The 18817-nt window shown below is 38.8% G+C and overlaps 1 protein-coding gene across 8 annotated transcripts in view; it reads left to right on the top strand.

Annotated features, from left to right (window-relative positions):
* The window catches only part of LRRC3B (leucine rich repeat containing 3B), a 402453-nt gene extending 387038 nt beyond the window's left edge, over positions 1-15415 (top strand). For all 8 annotated transcript variants that reach the window (XM_053261534.1, XM_053261536.1, XM_053261535.1 and 5 more), the window contains 2 exons: positions 8869-9037; positions 14161-15415. In XM_053261534.1, the coding sequence (XP_053117509.1) occupies positions 14326-15102 (777 nt within the window). In that variant the 5' untranslated portion in view covers positions 8869-9037; positions 14161-14325 and the 3' untranslated portion in view covers positions 15103-15415. The remainder of the gene's footprint in view (positions 1-8868; positions 9038-14160) is intronic.
* The last annotated feature ends 3402 nt before the right edge of the window (positions 15416-18817 follow it).

Here is an 18817-nt window from a genome sequence, read left to right as displayed (position 1 = left end):
AGGTGGGAGAGGCTGAGTGGGAGAGAAGGGCCCAGTGAGGGGCCTTCCATTGCCCCGCCAAGCCTCTGGGTTGGGGAAGGCCAAGTGCACTAGCACTTGCGTACAGATGCTGTGTGCGGGTTCAGCTTGTTTATTCTTATTTCTCTATGTAAACCACTTTGGGAACTCTTGTTGAAAAGCAGTATATGAGTATTTGTAATATTCGTAGTAGTAGTGGTTACATCTTGGTTAACAAAGCACTTGCCCCACAAGCAAAGTTGTGCTAGTGCAAGATCACACAGCTGGGCTTAAAAAACGGTTTGTGGAATTGTGCTTCTGCACGATAGCACTCTTGCACCAGGGTTGATTTGATTTAAATCAAAATGATTTAAATCATGCTTTACATCACATCACAGAAAGATAAATTTTAATTATTTAAATCACCAGTTATGAAAATCATCATTTTCTAGTAAAAGTACATTCTTGTTGTCTAATAGAACCTTAATAAATATTCAGAGATAGATATAGGTTTTATTTTTAGAAGGTAGGTACACTGTATAATAGGTACACACTTGTCATAATGCTGTTTCCTTAGGGCAACCAGGCCTTGCATTTCTTTGTTGCGCTGTTTGCATTTCGCATACATGCCTATCTTACCGACAGAAACTTCATTAAAATATTCCCAAATGGGGTCTCCTTTAGAGCCTGCTGCCATAATAGGTGTTCCTTTCTACAATGGAGGATACACGCCAAAAACGTTCCCTCATGATTGCATGAATATGTTTCATTCACTTTTGTTTTCACTTTCTCCCCCCCCCCCACCAATCCCTTGCATTTATAATAATTTATAACTCCTCCTCACTCAGGTCTACTCCATCCCCCATAATCCATTTATGGACTACCTTTGTCACTGTACTTTTGCGGGGGGCAAGGGCTTCACTGTGTGGGTATGATGCATGTACACCACCTGCAAAATAGGATTGATCAAGTCTGATATCTCTCATCCCCACACACTGCTCAACATGTCCATAGGATATAATGAGAGGCTATGATTAACATTCATGATGATATCGTTGACCTAGGTTCTTTTTTAATGATTTTTTAAAAAATTAAAATCTAATTTATATTTTAAAAAATGTTTTAAATGGAAAATATCTGATTTAAACTTTTATAATCTGATTTTTAAAAAAATAATAATTGATTTTTATCAACCCTGTCTTGCACAAAAGTTTCCTTTAAAGGAAATGATGCATGCTGCAAATTGTGCAAGTGCAAGCATGTTTTCAGTAGTGCAACACTGGTCTGGAATGTGAGCTCCAGACTCAGAGCAAGTAGCTAGCACAAAACATTTATGCAGGCGCAACATGCTTCTGCTAGTGCTTCATTAGTCAGGATGCCAGACACTGTGAGGCTTATTTCCTAGCAAGTATGTTTAGGAGTTCAGCCTTAATCATGTAAACAACAATTTGGACTAATCTAAAGGAGGAGTATGCATGAATCGGATTTTGTGATTCAAGTTGACCTCTAATCAGATTGCAAAATCTCAAATCGAATTAGCAGCAGTTGGGACCTGCTAGCTGAGTCAGTGATTTGATTTGTGAGTCATTGAATCAATTTGATTTTTCTGCAGAGAGCAGGTCTACCCATTAAATCCAATGGGTAGAGCAGCAGTCCCTGGGAAAAGGGCCATTGGAGCAATGTTCCTTGGGAGAGTTGGTCTGCCAGTTGGGTTTAATGGGTAGACCTGCTCTCTGAGAAAAGTAATTGGTAAACCAGCTCCCCATAGAAAGTAGAGCTGATTTACCAATTACTTTTCTCTTTTTTCACATTTTAAAATTTTATTGGTTTTTACAATATCTTAACAATCCAATGACATTTAATTAAGTAAATATTGACTTCCCGCTTACCAGTCTGCGTGGTTCATATTAGCTATTTATAAACCATTGCTATAATAATTCAAAACATACATACTCCACATTGCTACTCGATTTTACCCAACCCAACCTGCTGTTATTACTATATTTCAAACCCTGCTGAAAGGTCCATATTAGAAAAATAGTTCTTTAAGTAAAGTAAAAAATGGTTCCCAATCTTCTTTGAAACATTCCAAATTTTCATCCCTTATAAGTGCTGTAAGTTTTGCCATCTCAGTATATTCCAAAATTTTTATCAGCCAGCCTTCTTTTGAGGGCATTTTATTGTCTTTCCATTTCTGCGCATATAGCCGCCGTGGTTGCATACATAAAAAATGTTAAGTCTCTTCAGGAAAACTCTCCTTGAGTTATTCCCAGCAGGAAGGATTCTGGCCTCTTAGGAAATGTCATTTAAAAAATTTTCTTCAGCTCATTATATATCATATCCCAAAAGGCCTTTGCCTTCCCTCATGATCACCACATATGGAAAAAAATTCCTTCACGTTGTCCACATTTCCAACATTTGTTTGAAACAGTTTAATACATTAATGCTATTTTTTTTGGTGTCAAATACCACCTGTACATCATCTTATAATAATTTTCTTTTAAAGTATAACATGCAGTGAACTTTAAATCAGTTTTTCATAATTTTTCCCAAGCTGCCATATCTATATTATGACCCACATCTTGAGCCCATTTTATCATAGTCGTTTTAACCCCTTCATCTCTTGTCTCCTCCAAAAGCAACAACTTCTACATCTTAGAGACTAATTTTTCATCATTTTCACACAATTCCTTCTCGAATCTCGACATTTGATCCTCAAATCCAACTTTAAGATCCTTCTTGTAAATTTTGTTTAGCTGATGATATTGAAACCAGTTACTAACCAAATTTCATACTTCGTTTAGGTTTTTTAATTTACAGCCCTTCTCTTGAAAACATAACAGATCCCTATAGGTACCCCATTCAGATTGCATATTTGTCTTTTTACGTGCCAAAGCTTCAGTCGGGGATACCCATAATGGAGTTTTACATTCCAGCAATTTTTTGTATTTTACCCACACTCCCTTTAGACTCCTTCTTACATAGTGATTAATAAAATCTTTATGCACTTTGCTTTTATCATACCACAGATATGAATGCCATCCAAACCTTCTATCAGATCCTTCCAGATCAAGTATTCTGGGATTTCTTAATGTTATCCATTCTTTTAACCATGTCAAACAAACAGCATCAAAATACAACCTTAAATCCAGCAGGGTAAGACCACCTCTTTCTTTAGCACCTGTTAAATTTTTAAATTTAATTCTTGGTCTTTTCCCTTGCCAAACAAATTTAGTTATGACCTTTTGCCATTGCTTGAAACAGGTTAACGTATTAATTACAGGAATAGTCTGAAAAAGAAACAACATTTTAGGTAAAACATTCATCTTCACAACTGAAATGCTTCCCATTAAAGATAAGTTCATTCTAGTCCATCTTTGCAAATCAATTATTACTGTATTCCATATTTTGATATAATTATTTGAAAACAACAAAGAGTTTTTGTTTGTCAGCCAGATGCCCAAATATTTAATTTTCTTCTCCACTTTCAATTCACTTATTTCATAAAGTCTGTCATTGGATTTCTGGTCCATATTTTTTGTCAGCACCTTTGTTTTACTCTTATTTATATAAAACCCAGCCAATTGGCCAAATTGTTCTATTTTTTCCAAGAGCCTTCCAATCTTCTCTAATGGATTTTCTAGAAAAAACACCACATCATCCGCAAAGGCTCTGAGTTACCAATTACTTTTCTCAGAGGACTAGTCTACCCATTAAACCCAATGGGTAGACCAGCTCTCCCAAGAAAAGCAGTGCTCGAATTGCACTTTTTCTGGAGAGAGCTGATCTACCCATTGGGTTAAATGGGTAGACATGCTCTCCCAGAAAACCTGTTGGTAGACCAGCTCTCCCTACAGAAAATCAATCAGAAGCAGTAAAACAGTCAAACAAAATGGTGGTTCAAATCGACAAATTGATTCAATTTGACCTTGGAATCACCATTGAGGTCAAGGGTGATTCAATTTGAGGTTGAATAATTCAAATTGGCCCAATCTGAATCAAATTGATTCATCCTCGAATCGCAGTGCACATCCCTAGACTAAAGATGTATCGTCTAGGTGATATTGGCTTCTTTCCATCCCTTTTGAACAGAGGTTAATGACCTCATGTATGTCATATATATCAGTTCTGTAATTCTGTGTTCTAGCTGTTAGAACCCAGAAGCTGAATGTCATCCATTCTTGGTAGTGATTTGTATTAATGTTAAGTGCATCAGTTTGCCCAGAATGTTGCATCATTTGATCCATCAGATAGATGGTGCTTGTAAATTTCCTGCAGTCAGATCTAATATAGTGCTTTTATTTGGATTGCCCCCTTTTCTCATTAATTCCGAAGAGTCTCAAATTGAGTTACTAGGACAAATTCTGAAATATATTTGTAAACTTGGTTAAGGTTTTTTAAACTTTTGAGAAAAACCTATTAAAAAGTTTATGTTCTCAAATACTGCAAGCAGCCTCCAAACAGAATGCATTGTATATTTAAAAATTAAACAATTGGATTTGGGGCATACATTCTTTCTGAGCCTCTATTTTGGTGTTTAAACTAGTTTCCACACAGCTTGTATGTGTCTTTCTGCTCCTATTAGCTTCTTTCTAATGGATGTTTAAGGACCACATACCATTCTTTTATTGTTCCCTTCTCTGAAATTATACCTTAACTTCTGGGGTTGTTTGTTTTGCTGATTGTTTCCTACAAGGATATTAGATTTAATTGCATCATGGCGATTGTTGTCAGAAGTTCAGAATTTCAGGTAACTCCTTTAGAGATAGCATGCCAAACCAAAAATTGACTCTGTGTTCCATGACTATTTGCCATCTTATACAGTGCCTAGAAATTTTAGAATTGAGATGATATTTTGCCAGTGAATACGATGATATTCCCATTCCTATTTTGCTTGTTGCTATTTTGGGTTTTCATATTTTCCTTAACATTCAGAATGATTCATCATTGTGATTTGATGGTTGGCTCTGGTGCTGTTATTTATTTAATCATGTAATATCAATCGGTCTTTATTATGGTCATAGACCAGCATGAAGTATAAGGGTGATTACATGTTAAAAGTGAGAGTAGATAAAAAGTGGTTACATATGAAACTGTACTTAAGGTACATATTAATACTAAAAATAGTAGAAAGTACACCAGAAGCATGAGGGCATAAAAGCCTGAAAAGTCATAGAAGTGCATAAAAGGCATAAAGTGCATTAAAATGGACGTAAAAAGATTAAAAGACTTGAGAAGACAGAAATACATAAAAGCCTAATTAATAAAACTGGATAACGATCAGACTACAAGGCTATAAAGAACAGTAAAAAGGGGGAGGAGTGTAAGTCTTTCTATTGAATCAATATTGAGTGAGCAAAGTGTAGAGTCTACCCTGAGTCACCGAGGGTCAGACTAAGGCTGTTAAGACTCACTGCTTATCTTCCGCTGACAATGCTGATCGCAGCTGCACAGTACCTGGCAATGCTATATGTGATGGCAGGCTTAGAGTCAGAGAACAGCAAGGAGCTGTAGAATTGGCTGGAACGTCCCAGATACTTGTATAGCAATGGAAGGATGAGGGAGGTGTGAATGTCTCTATAGAACAAACAGTGGAGGAGGACATGCTTGTTAGTTTTGATCTGCCCTTAGCCACAGGGGCATAGTCACTCTGCAAATGGAGTCCTTCTGTAATGGTCTTCTTCCACTGCTGAAGGGAGGCCATGACAGTGAGCCAGAACACCCTTCTATGCTTTGGAACCTCCAAATGGGTGAAGTATAGCAATAGCAATAGCACTGACATTTATATACCGCTTTATAGCCGGAGCTCTCTAAGCGGTTTACAATGATTTAGCATATTGCCCCCAACATTCTGGGTACTCATTTTACCGACCTTGGAAGGATCGAAGGCTGAGTCAACCTTGAGCCCCTGGTCAGGATCAAACTTGTAACCTTCTGGTTACAGGGCGGCAGTTTTACCACTGCGCCACCAGGGGCTCTTCAAGTATGCTGCTGGAGAGGCAGAATATCTAAGCCCATCAGTGATATGAAAGTTCGGGAACTTGCTGAGAACGGTTTGGCGCTCAGTGTCTGTAATGCACTGCTTGATGGTGGCTTTTGCCTGGTCGTAACCCATACTAAACAAGGTCAAGGGGGAAAGACTGAGGGTAGCTATTTTTGTCTCAGTTGTCTGAATCCAGCTAGATTGGTAATCATTGCGTAGGATTGGGGGGGGGGACCAACTGAGCAAAAGGATAGCCTGAGCTTTTAGCAGAGGATGGCCATCCACACCCTAGCCTCCAGCTTGATTAATCATGTAATATGTTGCTATAAAATATTCTCTGGTACTATATTTAAAAACATTTTGCCTCATTTGATTCTCTCTCACTTTCTTTATCAGACAATCTATGCTGTCATTCTTGCATAGTGTTTATATTCCTTTGATTTAGCTTAATTCCAGTGAGTTTTCAAGATAGTACATAAAGAAATGCATTCTAATTCACCCTAATTTAATAATTTCTGTGATAGTCTATATGCATTTATCTAGGATTCTAATAGGCACTTAACGATTTCCCCCCAAAACCTTTATCATGTTGTCATATCATATCAGCTGTTCTTTTTCAGTCAGGGAATTGCTATATAAAAATGTTTTCCCAAAATGTAAATAGTCATGTGACAGTCATGCAGGATGGCATAGCAGCTTCATTCAGTTTTGACCCAGGGCTAGTATTTTAGTACAGGTAAAAAAATGTTGCAGCTCAGAAAGGCAAATGATACTAGTTCACAAAATGAGGACATGCAAATACTTTATTGATACAATCCTGGTTTGATATTGTGACATGTTGAGGTCATTCACACAATCAAAAACTTTATTCTACCTTTGGGAGCTGTATGTGCTCCCAATTTTCAATTTTGTGGAAGCAAGGTAAGTGGAAAACCTGAGTATAAGTGATTGTGTGGAAGCAAGCTACCCAGGTTTTCGTCCTTCCTTGCTTCCACACAACCAGAAATTGGGGACACATACAGCTCCCAAACCCAGGTAGAACACAGTTTTTTATTGTGTGAATGACCTCATTAAGAAACTGTAGTTAGAACAAACTGCTGGGTTCAGACACAACAAAAAAATTGTGGTAGTTTCCATGAATGGAAGCTGCTCATTTCCTCATCTTCAATGCATGAAGAGATAGGGGGAGCACATGAGCTAGAATTTTATACTAGTCATGCTAAACCAAAATTTAATATTGTATCTGAACCCAGCCTACATAACTTAGCCAATATCTTACCTTCGCCTTCCTGCACTGGTTCCCCCTCTCTTACTGATGTTTAGGAGGAAAGTAATTTTGAAATAAATTTTTGGAAAGGTAATCAGAATCTCAAGTGCTTGTCAGTATTTGGTGCTGATGCCTAACCATCTGAAATATCTCTTCTTTTTCAGAGCTGATGACTAACATGTTTGGAAAAAATGTTGAGGGATTTGTGGAAATCTAAGAAAAGCATTAATTGCATTAATTTGGGAGATCCCATTCATGATAACCTAGTATTAGTTCAGACAGAAAAACTGAAATTTGGTTTGATGAATAATGAGAATTTGGGTCTAAGAAGTCTTTTACAAAGAACTCTTCCCATTATATATGAGACTTAGATTTTTAAAAAATTAATAAATGCATACCTATATGTTGAATCAGGGGTACAGTTTAAGAGAATATCCATTTCATAGGAAGAACTTTACGGTTGTACCCCATTTTGCCATGTTGAGGCTGTGCACATGAGCAGCCTTACTCAGGTTAGGGAAGCCCTATCTCAGTAGGGCTGCATGTGTGTAAGCCTGAGCTTTTACCTAGGTTAAAGTGTGTGAGTGCATCCTTTACTCCAGGTATGGGGTTGTATGTATGTTTGGGCTGCATGCCTAGGTGCCTAGAATGTACTCGCATTTTTACCTGGGTTAAAGGGCATATGAGCGCCCTTTATCCCAGGTGCAGAGTCATGTGTATGCTTGGGCTGCGTGCAGAGTATACACAGAATTGGGTGACTAGAGTGCCTGACTCTTGGCACCCAATGCACCGTGCTTGTCATGCTGTACATTGTGAGATTCCTGGAAGCTGGGAAAACAAGGTCTGGCCTCCAAAGATTCATGCTGCTCCGTGCAGCACGGATCATATGGGCATGTGGCATCATGCCGAAAGGAACAGCAATTATAGTCTGGGGAGAAGGTAGGGCCATCCATTCCTCCTCCCCACCCCAGTAATGATTGTGGGGATAGCCTTTTTGTGTTTCATTTTTATCAGAGCATAAGTCACAGGATTTCAGTCCTTGAAAAGTTACCTTTTATAAAAGCTAACTTTCCAAGTCACAACATCACAGGAATATATTGCCTCATTTTGTGAAGCCTTCATTTAAAAAACAAACAAACACGTGTTGTGTACATTCACCCTTGGTTTCCTTCCGCATCCAGGTTGTTTGTTCTGAGAACTTTTTAAGGTCATCAATGACAAATTCGTAACATTCATTGCCAACAATTGTATTTCACTTGTATTTCATTGTCACAATTTATATTCCAGCAGATTCCCACTGGAAACTTCCTTTGCTTTGAAATATCCCGGGGCCAGCCATGTACCTTATGTTCACCACAATCAGTTTTTGCAGCAGCTCTTCATTGTCTAGATGAGAATTACTCCCAATACTGTTTTTCCCATTTAAAAACTCCTTTAAAAAACTATTCCATCCATTATTATTAAAGTTGGGAAATAGAGGTCTGTTGCTTTTTAGATAAATATTGATTTTTGTGTTAAGTTCCAGAATATGAAATGGAAAAGAGAAAAGCAAATGCCAAGATTAAATAACTAACTTTGCAAGTCCTTGTTAACAATCATTTTCTTTCTTTTTGTCCCTAAGACCACTCACCCATAAGATATGAGATGGCATCATGTGATTCATTCAGCAAGATCTTTCTACCTCTTTGACAGAAAAAGGGCGCATCCTATGAGGATATCAGCAGACAGGAGGCTACCTGGCAACCTTCAAGGCTCCTCATCAAAACACCAATGCTGCGATAAGTTGGCAGGTTCTACCATCTTCTTTTACTCTCTGAATTTCCTTATACCCAACTCCACTATTTTTTCATTTGTTTGTTTATTACACTTGTAAAAACTAGAGCTCAAGGTTTTTGGATAACTTTCAGCATGAAATGAGTGGGACAAAAGGTTTCACAAAACTGCCCAACTCACTCACCATTTTTGGCTATCACCATATGCACATTTCACAGTGACATTTGCACTGCTGATGTGTGTAACGTCATGAAGACAAATCAAAGTGAGGGAGGAGCAGGAGGCATCCTCACTCTGGAGTCTTCTAAGTAAGAAGCATTGTGGGTGGGGAAAATGGTACCCACCCACAGCAAGGAATATGAAAGTCATGGAATAAACATTTCACCCATGTTCCACCCTGTAGCTTCACACTCATTGAAAACAGAGTGACATTTCACTCTGGGAACATTTCAGCTTGGCATTAGTAAAAATCCACCATTTTTGCTGAGAGCAGCATATTTGTGGTTTCTTATTTTATTCTAAGAATAACCCTGTGGGGTAGGTTAGGCTGAAGTGGGTTAGGCTGAGACATGGTGATTTTCCAATGGCTACCTGGTGAACTTAATGGTTAAGCTGGGATCTGAACCTTGATCTTCCAATTCTGTGTCTAGCATTCTATAATGGCTTCCATCTGCTAGCAACTGTATGAGCCGGGTCTCATGATCAGTGAGACCCGGTTTGTAAAGGGAAGCGGGGAGAGCGGGCTAAGCCCGCTCTCCCCGCAGATGAGCAGGGTGGGAGCCCTGGGCGGCCAGATCGGCTGCCCACACAACTGCCGGCTCCGTGACGGAGCCAGCAGGGGCTGGGGAGTATTGGGGCCGCATGGAAGCTCCAGTATGCCCTGCGCAAGCACACAGGGCATACTGGAGAGACCCCTGAACCAGGAGGCTGTTTTTAAGCCCCCTGCTGGGGGTCTGCTCATGAGTAGCTGCAGTGTGGAGCCACACTGCAGCTACTCACGATTTAAAAAAACGGGTTTGCGGAATGCTTGCTCTGCAAACCCGGTTTAAGGGGAGGGCTAGTTTGGCAGGTTAACCGCCAGGAAGCCACCGGATTTGCCTGCGAGCCGGTGGCGCCAACGATTAGGCAAAATCGGGCTAGGCTCCCCTAGCCTGATTTCGCCTGATCGTGGGAATAGCCCCTATCTCTTCTAGGGCTTATGATTCTGTGAGCCCTTTCTCACAATCCGATGATCTGTTCCCCTTTTCTGGGTGTGCAGATCGTGTACCCAGACAATCCACCACTGCTGGCAGCAGGGGGGGTTGGGGGCCAGGTGGCCCCCAGAACTTCCATAATGCACTGATTCCCCCAGCACTGGCAGGGAGCCATGGCTGGCAGACTATTGAAAAAATGAGGTCAAGGGAGCTCTTGCTCCCTTAACCTTGTTTTGAAGGCGGGCTCCCTACGTGATTTTGCTGTCACGCTGCAGCCAGGAGCTAAGCAGCTCCTGATGGTTGTCATGTGCAGGGACAACCAGACTGGCCTTCCTTAGCCCAGTTTTGCCTGAGCATGAAAACTGCCTCTGTATATGCAGAGGATTCAAAAGTCAAGTCATTTATTCCTATCGAAGATCAGACACATATAAGAAAATTCAAAAAGTTGTGTTTTTTTCTCATGTTTAGTAAAGCCTTCTAACGTTCAATATTACAAACCACATTGACTAGATTCTGGATGGAGCAGAGAGCCTAGTTCCTATGTAAGATTGGGAACATAACTCCCATTTGTGTTTGTATGATCATTTGTCCATTTGAATTGCCAGCCATGTGTATACAGCTCAGGTGGTATGTCCATTGTGAATATTCAAGATAAGTTCATTTATTTATTTATTTTTCAGTTTTTATATCATCTTTAGTACAGTATCCCAACGTGGTTTACATAGCCTGTTCAGTACTGCAATGAGGCTACAGAGTGAATAGACCTGCTTCTTTGAACATAACAAATATCTCTCTGATGTTATGATTATCTTAGTGCATCCTGGTGGTACAGTGTAGTTGTAGGACTCAATGGAAGGACAAGATGAGAACTGTCAAGACCAAACTAGTAATCCATTTTACTTTGTCCCAACCTTTAAAAAAGAAAAATGAAAAATGAAAAATCAACATTGGTAGCTTGCAGTCAGCAACAGTAGAGTGCTCTGCATGTGAGGGGTCCTCTTCACTCTTTCCCTTCCTACTGTTAATCCACTAAAATTTCCTTTCCAGTTACCTTTCCCTCTTTAAAGGGTAAGAATAGGAACATAGGAAACTGCCATATACTGAGTCAGACCATTGGTCTATCTAGCTCAGTATTGTCTTTACAGACTGGCAATGGCTTCTTCAAGGTTCTGGCAGGAATCTCTCTCAGCCCTATCTTGGAGAAGCCAGGGAGGGAACTTGAAACCTTCTGCTCTTCCCAGAGCGGCTTCATCCCCTGAGGGGAATATCTTGCAGTGCTCACACATCAAGCCTCCCATTCAGATGCAATCAGGGCAGACCCTGCTTAGCTATGGGGACAAGTCATGCTTGCTACCACAAGACCAGCTCTCCTCTCCTCTCCTACAGACTCTCTAGTAGAGAGTCTGTAGCAGCCAGTTGGTCCTAGTTTCCCCACTTACTGGACATCTGCTGAGAAAGACATAATAACGAGACCTAACTTTCTTTCTTTTTTCTTTCCTAACCTTTCTCATAGTTAAGCTAGACCTTTCTTCTCTCAGGTACTCAGGCTTTTCAATCTTTATATAATTATCAGTTCTTACCAACTAGGGATGTGCCTGAACTGGCTTGGGCAGCCTTGGGCTTTTGTGGGGGGAGATTGGTTCCTTTAAAAACCAGGTAAGCAGATCCTTACCTGCTCCTCCACTGCCTCACCTCTTTTCTGGACGTGGTACTGCTCCTAGCAGCCTGCACATGGCTGTGGCATGCACATGGCTGCCACGTGCTTGCAGCTGGAAGCAGTGCTGCAGCCACGGGCAGTCTTTTGGACAGCAAGTGCCGTGCCTGGAAAAGGGGTGGAGGAGCAGGTAAGGGCCTGCTTATTGATCCCTACCCTGTCGAACTAGTTTGGATACGGGCGCCTGAGCTGGTTCGGCACTTCCCTAAGGAGACACTGAACCGGTTCGGGCACATCTCTGTTACCAACCATCCCTTGCAAACTCCACTTCCTCCAATTTCTAATTGGCCGTCTCCCTTCAGAACATTGTCTCTACCAATCCTGTCTAAGAGCTGAAGCTCCTCCTACCTTTCTTATTCCTCATATGCAAAACAGTTTAATCACAGGGTCCTCATAACTTTTCCCCATTATGTGGAAAAGCAGCCTTGGAGAGGAAGCAGTTTTTAGCAGACAAATGGCAGGAAGGGACAGACTTAGCAGGATTCACCAGTATTCCACTGCAGCTTCTCCGGCTGCTTTTAATTGTGAAAATATTGTTGGGGGTGGGGGGAAGTAACACAAGTTTTGTGTGTTAAGTGGATTTCCTTTGAAGTTTGTGTGTTCTGTGTGTATACATAAGCCATACTGATTTATGTTGTACTTGCATACAGATGTCTGTACACATGTATATATATTTTTTTTCCTTTAATGACTGTAAACTTTAAAAATGATCCCGGGCACAGGCATCCTCAACTGCGGGGTATAGATAGGAAACATACTACAGTACTGGGTTGAACGTAACGTGTGACTAGGGTGTTGTGTGTGGTATATTTATTGTGCTTAATACTGCCTTGTACTTGGGATGTGAGAATATAAAAATATTTTAAGTGCAACTTTTTTTATCTGGGGGGGAAATACTCATTGCTTGTATTGCTAAGTAATATAGCACTTCCAGTATTCAGAGTCTTATTTATTTATTTATTTATTTATTTATTTATTTATTTATTTATTTATTTAGTTAATTAATTAATTAATTAATTAATTAATTAATTAATTAATTAATTAATTACATTTCTATACCACCCAAAACTCACATCTCTGGGTGGTATAGAAATTTTCATCTATGGGCAGATGATGTATGAATTTTTCAAAACCTAGTGAATGGCAAAAGTGAAGATGATCCAGATTTCATACTTTCTCTGTGGAATTTCAGACATTTCCTTATAGAAGTTCAATTAGCAGTAACTGTCCTTTATATTCAAATAAGATTCATTGATATATATAAATACAACTAGGAGAGTGTGCAAATTTCTGACCTTCTGCCCCTCCAAAAGTATATAAAGATAAATTGAGCCGCCATGATTCTAAAACTGTGTTCATAATAAAGAGAGAAAATAAAGAGGTTGTGTTGCAAAATCTTGTATATTAGTAGCCATAGTCTGCCTTTGTATTATGTTCAACATTATATGAGGGAAAACTGTTTGAGTATTTAAATTTCTCTTGATATTTTAAAAGCAAAATAGATTCATTTGTTTTTGTGTTCAGTTTGGATATTGTACAATTTTAAAGAGCCTTTTGCTTTTCGCATGATCTATGTAATACTGTATTCCAAGTTTTATATCTTAATTATGATGACATTTTAAATAAAATGTTAAAGTTTTCACGACATTTCATTTCCAAAGTCCCTGCCACAATCATATAGCAAAATTATTTATAGTACAAGTAGATGAACAAAGTTCTAAAGCAAAATTGAGAAGAATGAAAGTTTCATTTGGGCTATGACATTCAGCAGTATTTGGTTTAGCTGTCTTGATAATGAGTGTATTCGTCTAATAAAAATGCTTCCGTTCTTAAATAGACTAATTTGGATTTAAAGCTATATGGAATACTTTGTTGCAAGGTCATTAACCTCAAAAATGCTTGCCTAATTTGTTACTGGTGCTGGAGTCCCACTGTAAATCTTATTAATGTGTCTGCTACTGTAAAAAGGAGAAAGTAATTACATTTTATTACTATTGTTCTAAAAAAAACTGAGTTAATAAAAGGAACAGCCTACATCTTAAGAATTGGGAGTTTAGAAATGTATGATGTCTGTCCTAAAGACATAGGTATGAAACTGGTGCTGAGACTGTCAAATTCCAATATACATCAGACTCTTCGGTGGTGCATTCCAATTTAATTGCATGTATACCTTTTTGAAGTGAGTGGCCTTTCTAGTCTGATAAAGTGTTGTTTTTTTCATTTACATTTTCAGGAATGTTCTTTTGAAAAGAAAACTGATCATGAGGAGGTCTACACATTAACACATTCTTGAATGACACCACTGAAGAAAATGAGGTTGCAATTTTTTGCCTGAGATCCTTTGCCACCACTATTGGGTAAATGAGAAGTGGTCTTGTGATTATGCTGACATCCCAGCATGCATTTGGTAGACCTGTGGTTAACTCGCTCCCTCTCCATGTGTCTACTCTTACAAAGCTTTGTCCTCATGATACTGTGCTTTCATTCTGCCAGTATGTGCCCCAAAGGTTGCCTTTGTTCCCATTCTGGAGGTTTAAATGTCAGCTGCAGCAACGCAAACCTCAAAGAAATACCCAGAGATCTTCCTCCTGAAACCGTCTTACTTTATTTAGATTCCAATCAGATAACATCTATCCCAAATGAAATTTTCAAGGACTTGCATCAACTGAAAGTCCTCAACTTATCAAAAAACATTATTGAGTTTATAGATGAACACTCATTCAAAGGGGTGGCAGAAACCTTGCAGATGCTGGACTTGTCAGACAACCGGATTAAAAGTGTGCACAAAAATGCTTTCAATAACTTGAAAGCCAGAGCCAGAATTGCAAACAATCCTTGGCACTGTGACTGCACTCTGCAGCAGGTTTTGAGAAGTATGGCCTCCAACCATGAAACAGCCAACAGCGTCATCTGTAAGACTTCAGATTTAGATGAACATGATGGGAGACCGTTCCTCAATGTTGCTGATGCTGACCTCTGTAACCTTCCTAAAAAGACTACTGATTATGCCATGCTAGTTACCATGTTTGGCTGGTTCACCATGGTGATATCCTATGTAGTTTATTATGTGCGGCAAAATCAAGAGGATGCACGCAGGCACCTTGAGTACTTGAAATCCCTGCCAAGCAGGCAAAAGAAACCAGAGGAAGCTGATGATATTAGCACTGTGGTATAGTGCCCTGAACACAGTGACTGACTTGGAGATGGAAATTAGATGTGGCTAGCACGAATGCCAGATGTTTACTTCTAACATTTGTTGTAAACATATAAGACTTTTTCCAATTAAACTGAATTATACCACTGTCAAACTTTCTAACAAAAGATTTCTGTTTGGGGTGATACAGTACACCTTTATTGTTTCTCTGGTGGTATTCTAAACCAAGTAAACTAATATGTAAACATTAGTTTAGACCCATTCCACTCTTTAATAATGAAATTTATTTTTTTAATTTAAAACCAAATAAAAGCTTAACTTTGAACCATGTAAATACAGACTATTTTATTGAACAAAAGTGTGTGCATGTGTGCGTGTGTGTGCTATCATCATGGTTTCTAGAAATCATATAGCACAGAATAAGGTATTGTAACACAAAACCTTCATTCTGAAAAATTGTGAAATTCTAATCTTAATGTTTTGGGGTTTTGTTTTTCAAAAACTATGTTTTCTGCTCTTTTCTTCTTTTGGGGGGAGACCTGAAGAAGCTGACTGATATCTGGACGGCCCATGTAGTTTGTAAGACATATATCAATCACAACTCATAGGAACTACTAAAGAGCTGGTATAACTTGAAGTATTATTTCTGTGCTAGTCCATGAGCACATTGAATCAAAGGACATTGAATTGGACTTGATATGTTGGACTCTGATATTGTTGCATCTAAAATAGATAAGTGCAGCATCAGTGGTAAAAAGTGTTCAGTGCACATCTCTTCAAAATAATCAGAATCAATAGCTTGATCCTTCTGGCTGCTACTTCTGAGTATTTTAAGGAGAATACCATCAAATCATGCATGAATGTGCTAATGGGATGCTCATACACATTTTTTATTTGAATACCTGTGCTAGATTAGAAAATGGTGTGTGTGACAAATGTTATGAGGCCCTGAGAAAGGAATATTTCTAATCTATATTGTAGCATTTTGGTTCCTACAGAGCATAATCCACTGGAAAAGTATTCCGTCCAAGTCCCTTCCCAGATGAGCATGGTCTGAGCCCCAAAAGCCCGAGAATCCAAGCTGCTTAAGGACAGTGCTATTATATCTTGCCCAGGTTGTGTCTAGTTTCTAAGCCCTGTTTGTGCTGCACCACTTGTCTTCCTGCTCTTCACATGCAGGCCTGAAAAAAAAATCCATATTCACTTATTGATATCAGCTTTAAATATCTGTTACATTGAATTCTAATAATATACAAATGCAGAACTTGGGGTTTCTTAGCACAGATAAACTTTTATTGGGATTCAGAGTACACATAGCAATGTTTGTGTCAGTGAGGTATGCAGAGAGAGAGAGAGAGAGAGAGAGAGAGAGAGAGAGAGAGAGAAAATCTAGGCACATGATGAATCTGAGATTCTTTGAGACCACCATTTAAAATCAGTGGCTGACATACTACATACAGTACATCAGCCTAGTAAAGTTGTGTTTGTGCAATTTGCATAAGTCACGCACATGCATAATTTGTTCAAATTGTGTTAAGAAGACTAAGCCCATTGGAAATAATAGGCTTACTCTTGTGTAACACAATTTGCACAACTTTAAAGTGCGCACAACTTATGCCAGGATCATGGTTATGTTACCATTAGGCCAACTAGGCAGCCACCTAGGGCTCAGACCTCAGAGGGGCGCAGAGTGTATCAAATAAATCAAAATGATTGTGTGCCAAAATATTGTCTTTCGTATTTGAGAAAGATAATCAAAAATTGATGTATTACCTATTCTTGCAATTTAAAATAAATGTAGCATTTGTGTTTTTCATTTTTTCTACAAAACATCTGTTTTTGAAAATCGAAGTTGAATTTTTTTTTTGCGGGGGGTGTGTGTGCAAGTACTTAGCCTTGCCTAGGGTGCAAAATCATCTGACACCAGCCCTGACTTATTCAGATTGCACATATACAATGTTACTAAGCTGATGTACTGTTGAACAGTAGGTCAGCCAGTTTAGTTGGCATGAGGAAAATTACTCAAAGTAGTTCCACTGAAATTAGGCATTGCCTAGCTTGTCCTAATTTCAGTGGGACTATTTTGAGTGATTTTCCTCATCATGTAGGGAACTATATTTAAAGTGACATTTTCTTTATACTTAAAAATATGCAGTTCCCTTGCAATAGTGAGTTGATGGCCAAAAGTAGACCTTGTCAATCTCCTCAGACATCTACCATACATCAAGTGGAGGGAAGGAGCTTTCCCTTGAACAGTCAAATCAATGGTACATGTAGATTGGCACACTGATCTGTCAGACTTTTGATATCTGGAATCAAAGTTCTAGATATCAAGCAAGAGATATCTAGAATTTTGCTAATGAGGGGAGAAAGAGGCGTTCTTACCACTCTTTTCAGCTGCCTGACACTTCATATTGAAAGCTATCGTTTTGTGTATGGCTGTGTTTCACTATTCATGCTATATTTGGAGCTCAGATGTTTTGAGAGGCCAGGAGTTATTTTTCTAAATGTTCTTCTCTTTGCTTTTTTCAAAATCACCAGCAGCATTTCCAGTGTCAGCTTTAGTAATTATTATAGCATTTTCCCCCTACATTTTTGATGGTGACCACAGCAATGCAATGGTGCTGCTGTTGAGAAATTGCATGAACTGATGCCCTAAGTCTGATGTAATGAAGAAACAGGCTTTCACATGGGCATATTTGGCTGGATTCAGGAACTGTGTGCACACAACAGAGCTGTATGTCTGCTTTGTCTGTCTGTCAATCACATTTATTTACTGCCTGATATAAACATGCTGTTCACTGCAGGGTATTTGAATGTATCACTCAGAGCTCCTTGTGTGGTCCCCTACACTAGATTTCAAACCATGTTCAATCATGTAATCATAGTAGAGCTATTGGCTTTGACATCAGTAATCTCTCTCACTCTCACACTCTCACTCTAACTTTCACACACACACATGCTCTGAGGGGCAATAGAATAACTCTAGACCCCTTCACCAGAAGCAAAGCTGGCAATGCAAATCATCCAGGTTTTTTGGATGATTTGTTGGGTGATATGTATTGGCTGATTTGTACACAGGCATAGACTCTGTGTGTATATCTGTGGGTCAGTGCCATATTCTCTGTACAAGAAGTAATATCCTCTATATTGTTCTTTGCAATATGATTATATGATCAATAGATTTTCAGTATTATTATTTCAAATTCCACTCCTGGTATCCTGATGATCAAATCTGAGGAGTTTCTCAACCTTTGAGGATTTCTGGTTTTATAGTACAAAAAATATTGTTAAACGTAGATGGATTGTGTTGGGTTTTTAAATCAATATTTGACCATTTAAATAAAACCTGTGATGTTTCTTAGAGGCAATTGTTCTGAAACATATAGTGAGTGTGAAGATATGGACGACTATGCTCAAGGAAATATATTGTTGACTGACCCTTATTTCCAGAAAATTTGCTTGTGAATGTGTAATCAGTGAAATCCCTCCTGACTCACTTGATATTAATAATTTGAATTCCAGAATAAACTGACAGTAGTCTCAGAAGTAAATCATTAGTAAAGATGGTGCTATACATGAATGTCAGCTAAACATTTGAAGTTGCTTCAAATAATGGGTTGTAAGAATGTGATAGTTTTCTATTTTTAGTAGTTCAAGACAGATTATTGTAGAATAGCATAGCATACTGCCTTTTACTAAACAGAATTAGTTTATTGGCTGTAGACAGTATTTC

Source organism: Hemicordylus capensis, chromosome 6 (genome assembly GCF_027244095.1).
Source record: "Hemicordylus capensis ecotype Gifberg chromosome 6, rHemCap1.1.pri, whole genome shotgun sequence".
Taxonomy (NCBI): domain Eukaryota; kingdom Metazoa; phylum Chordata; class Lepidosauria; order Squamata; family Cordylidae; genus Hemicordylus; species Hemicordylus capensis.
This window is presented reverse-complemented; position numbering and strand designations above follow the sequence as displayed.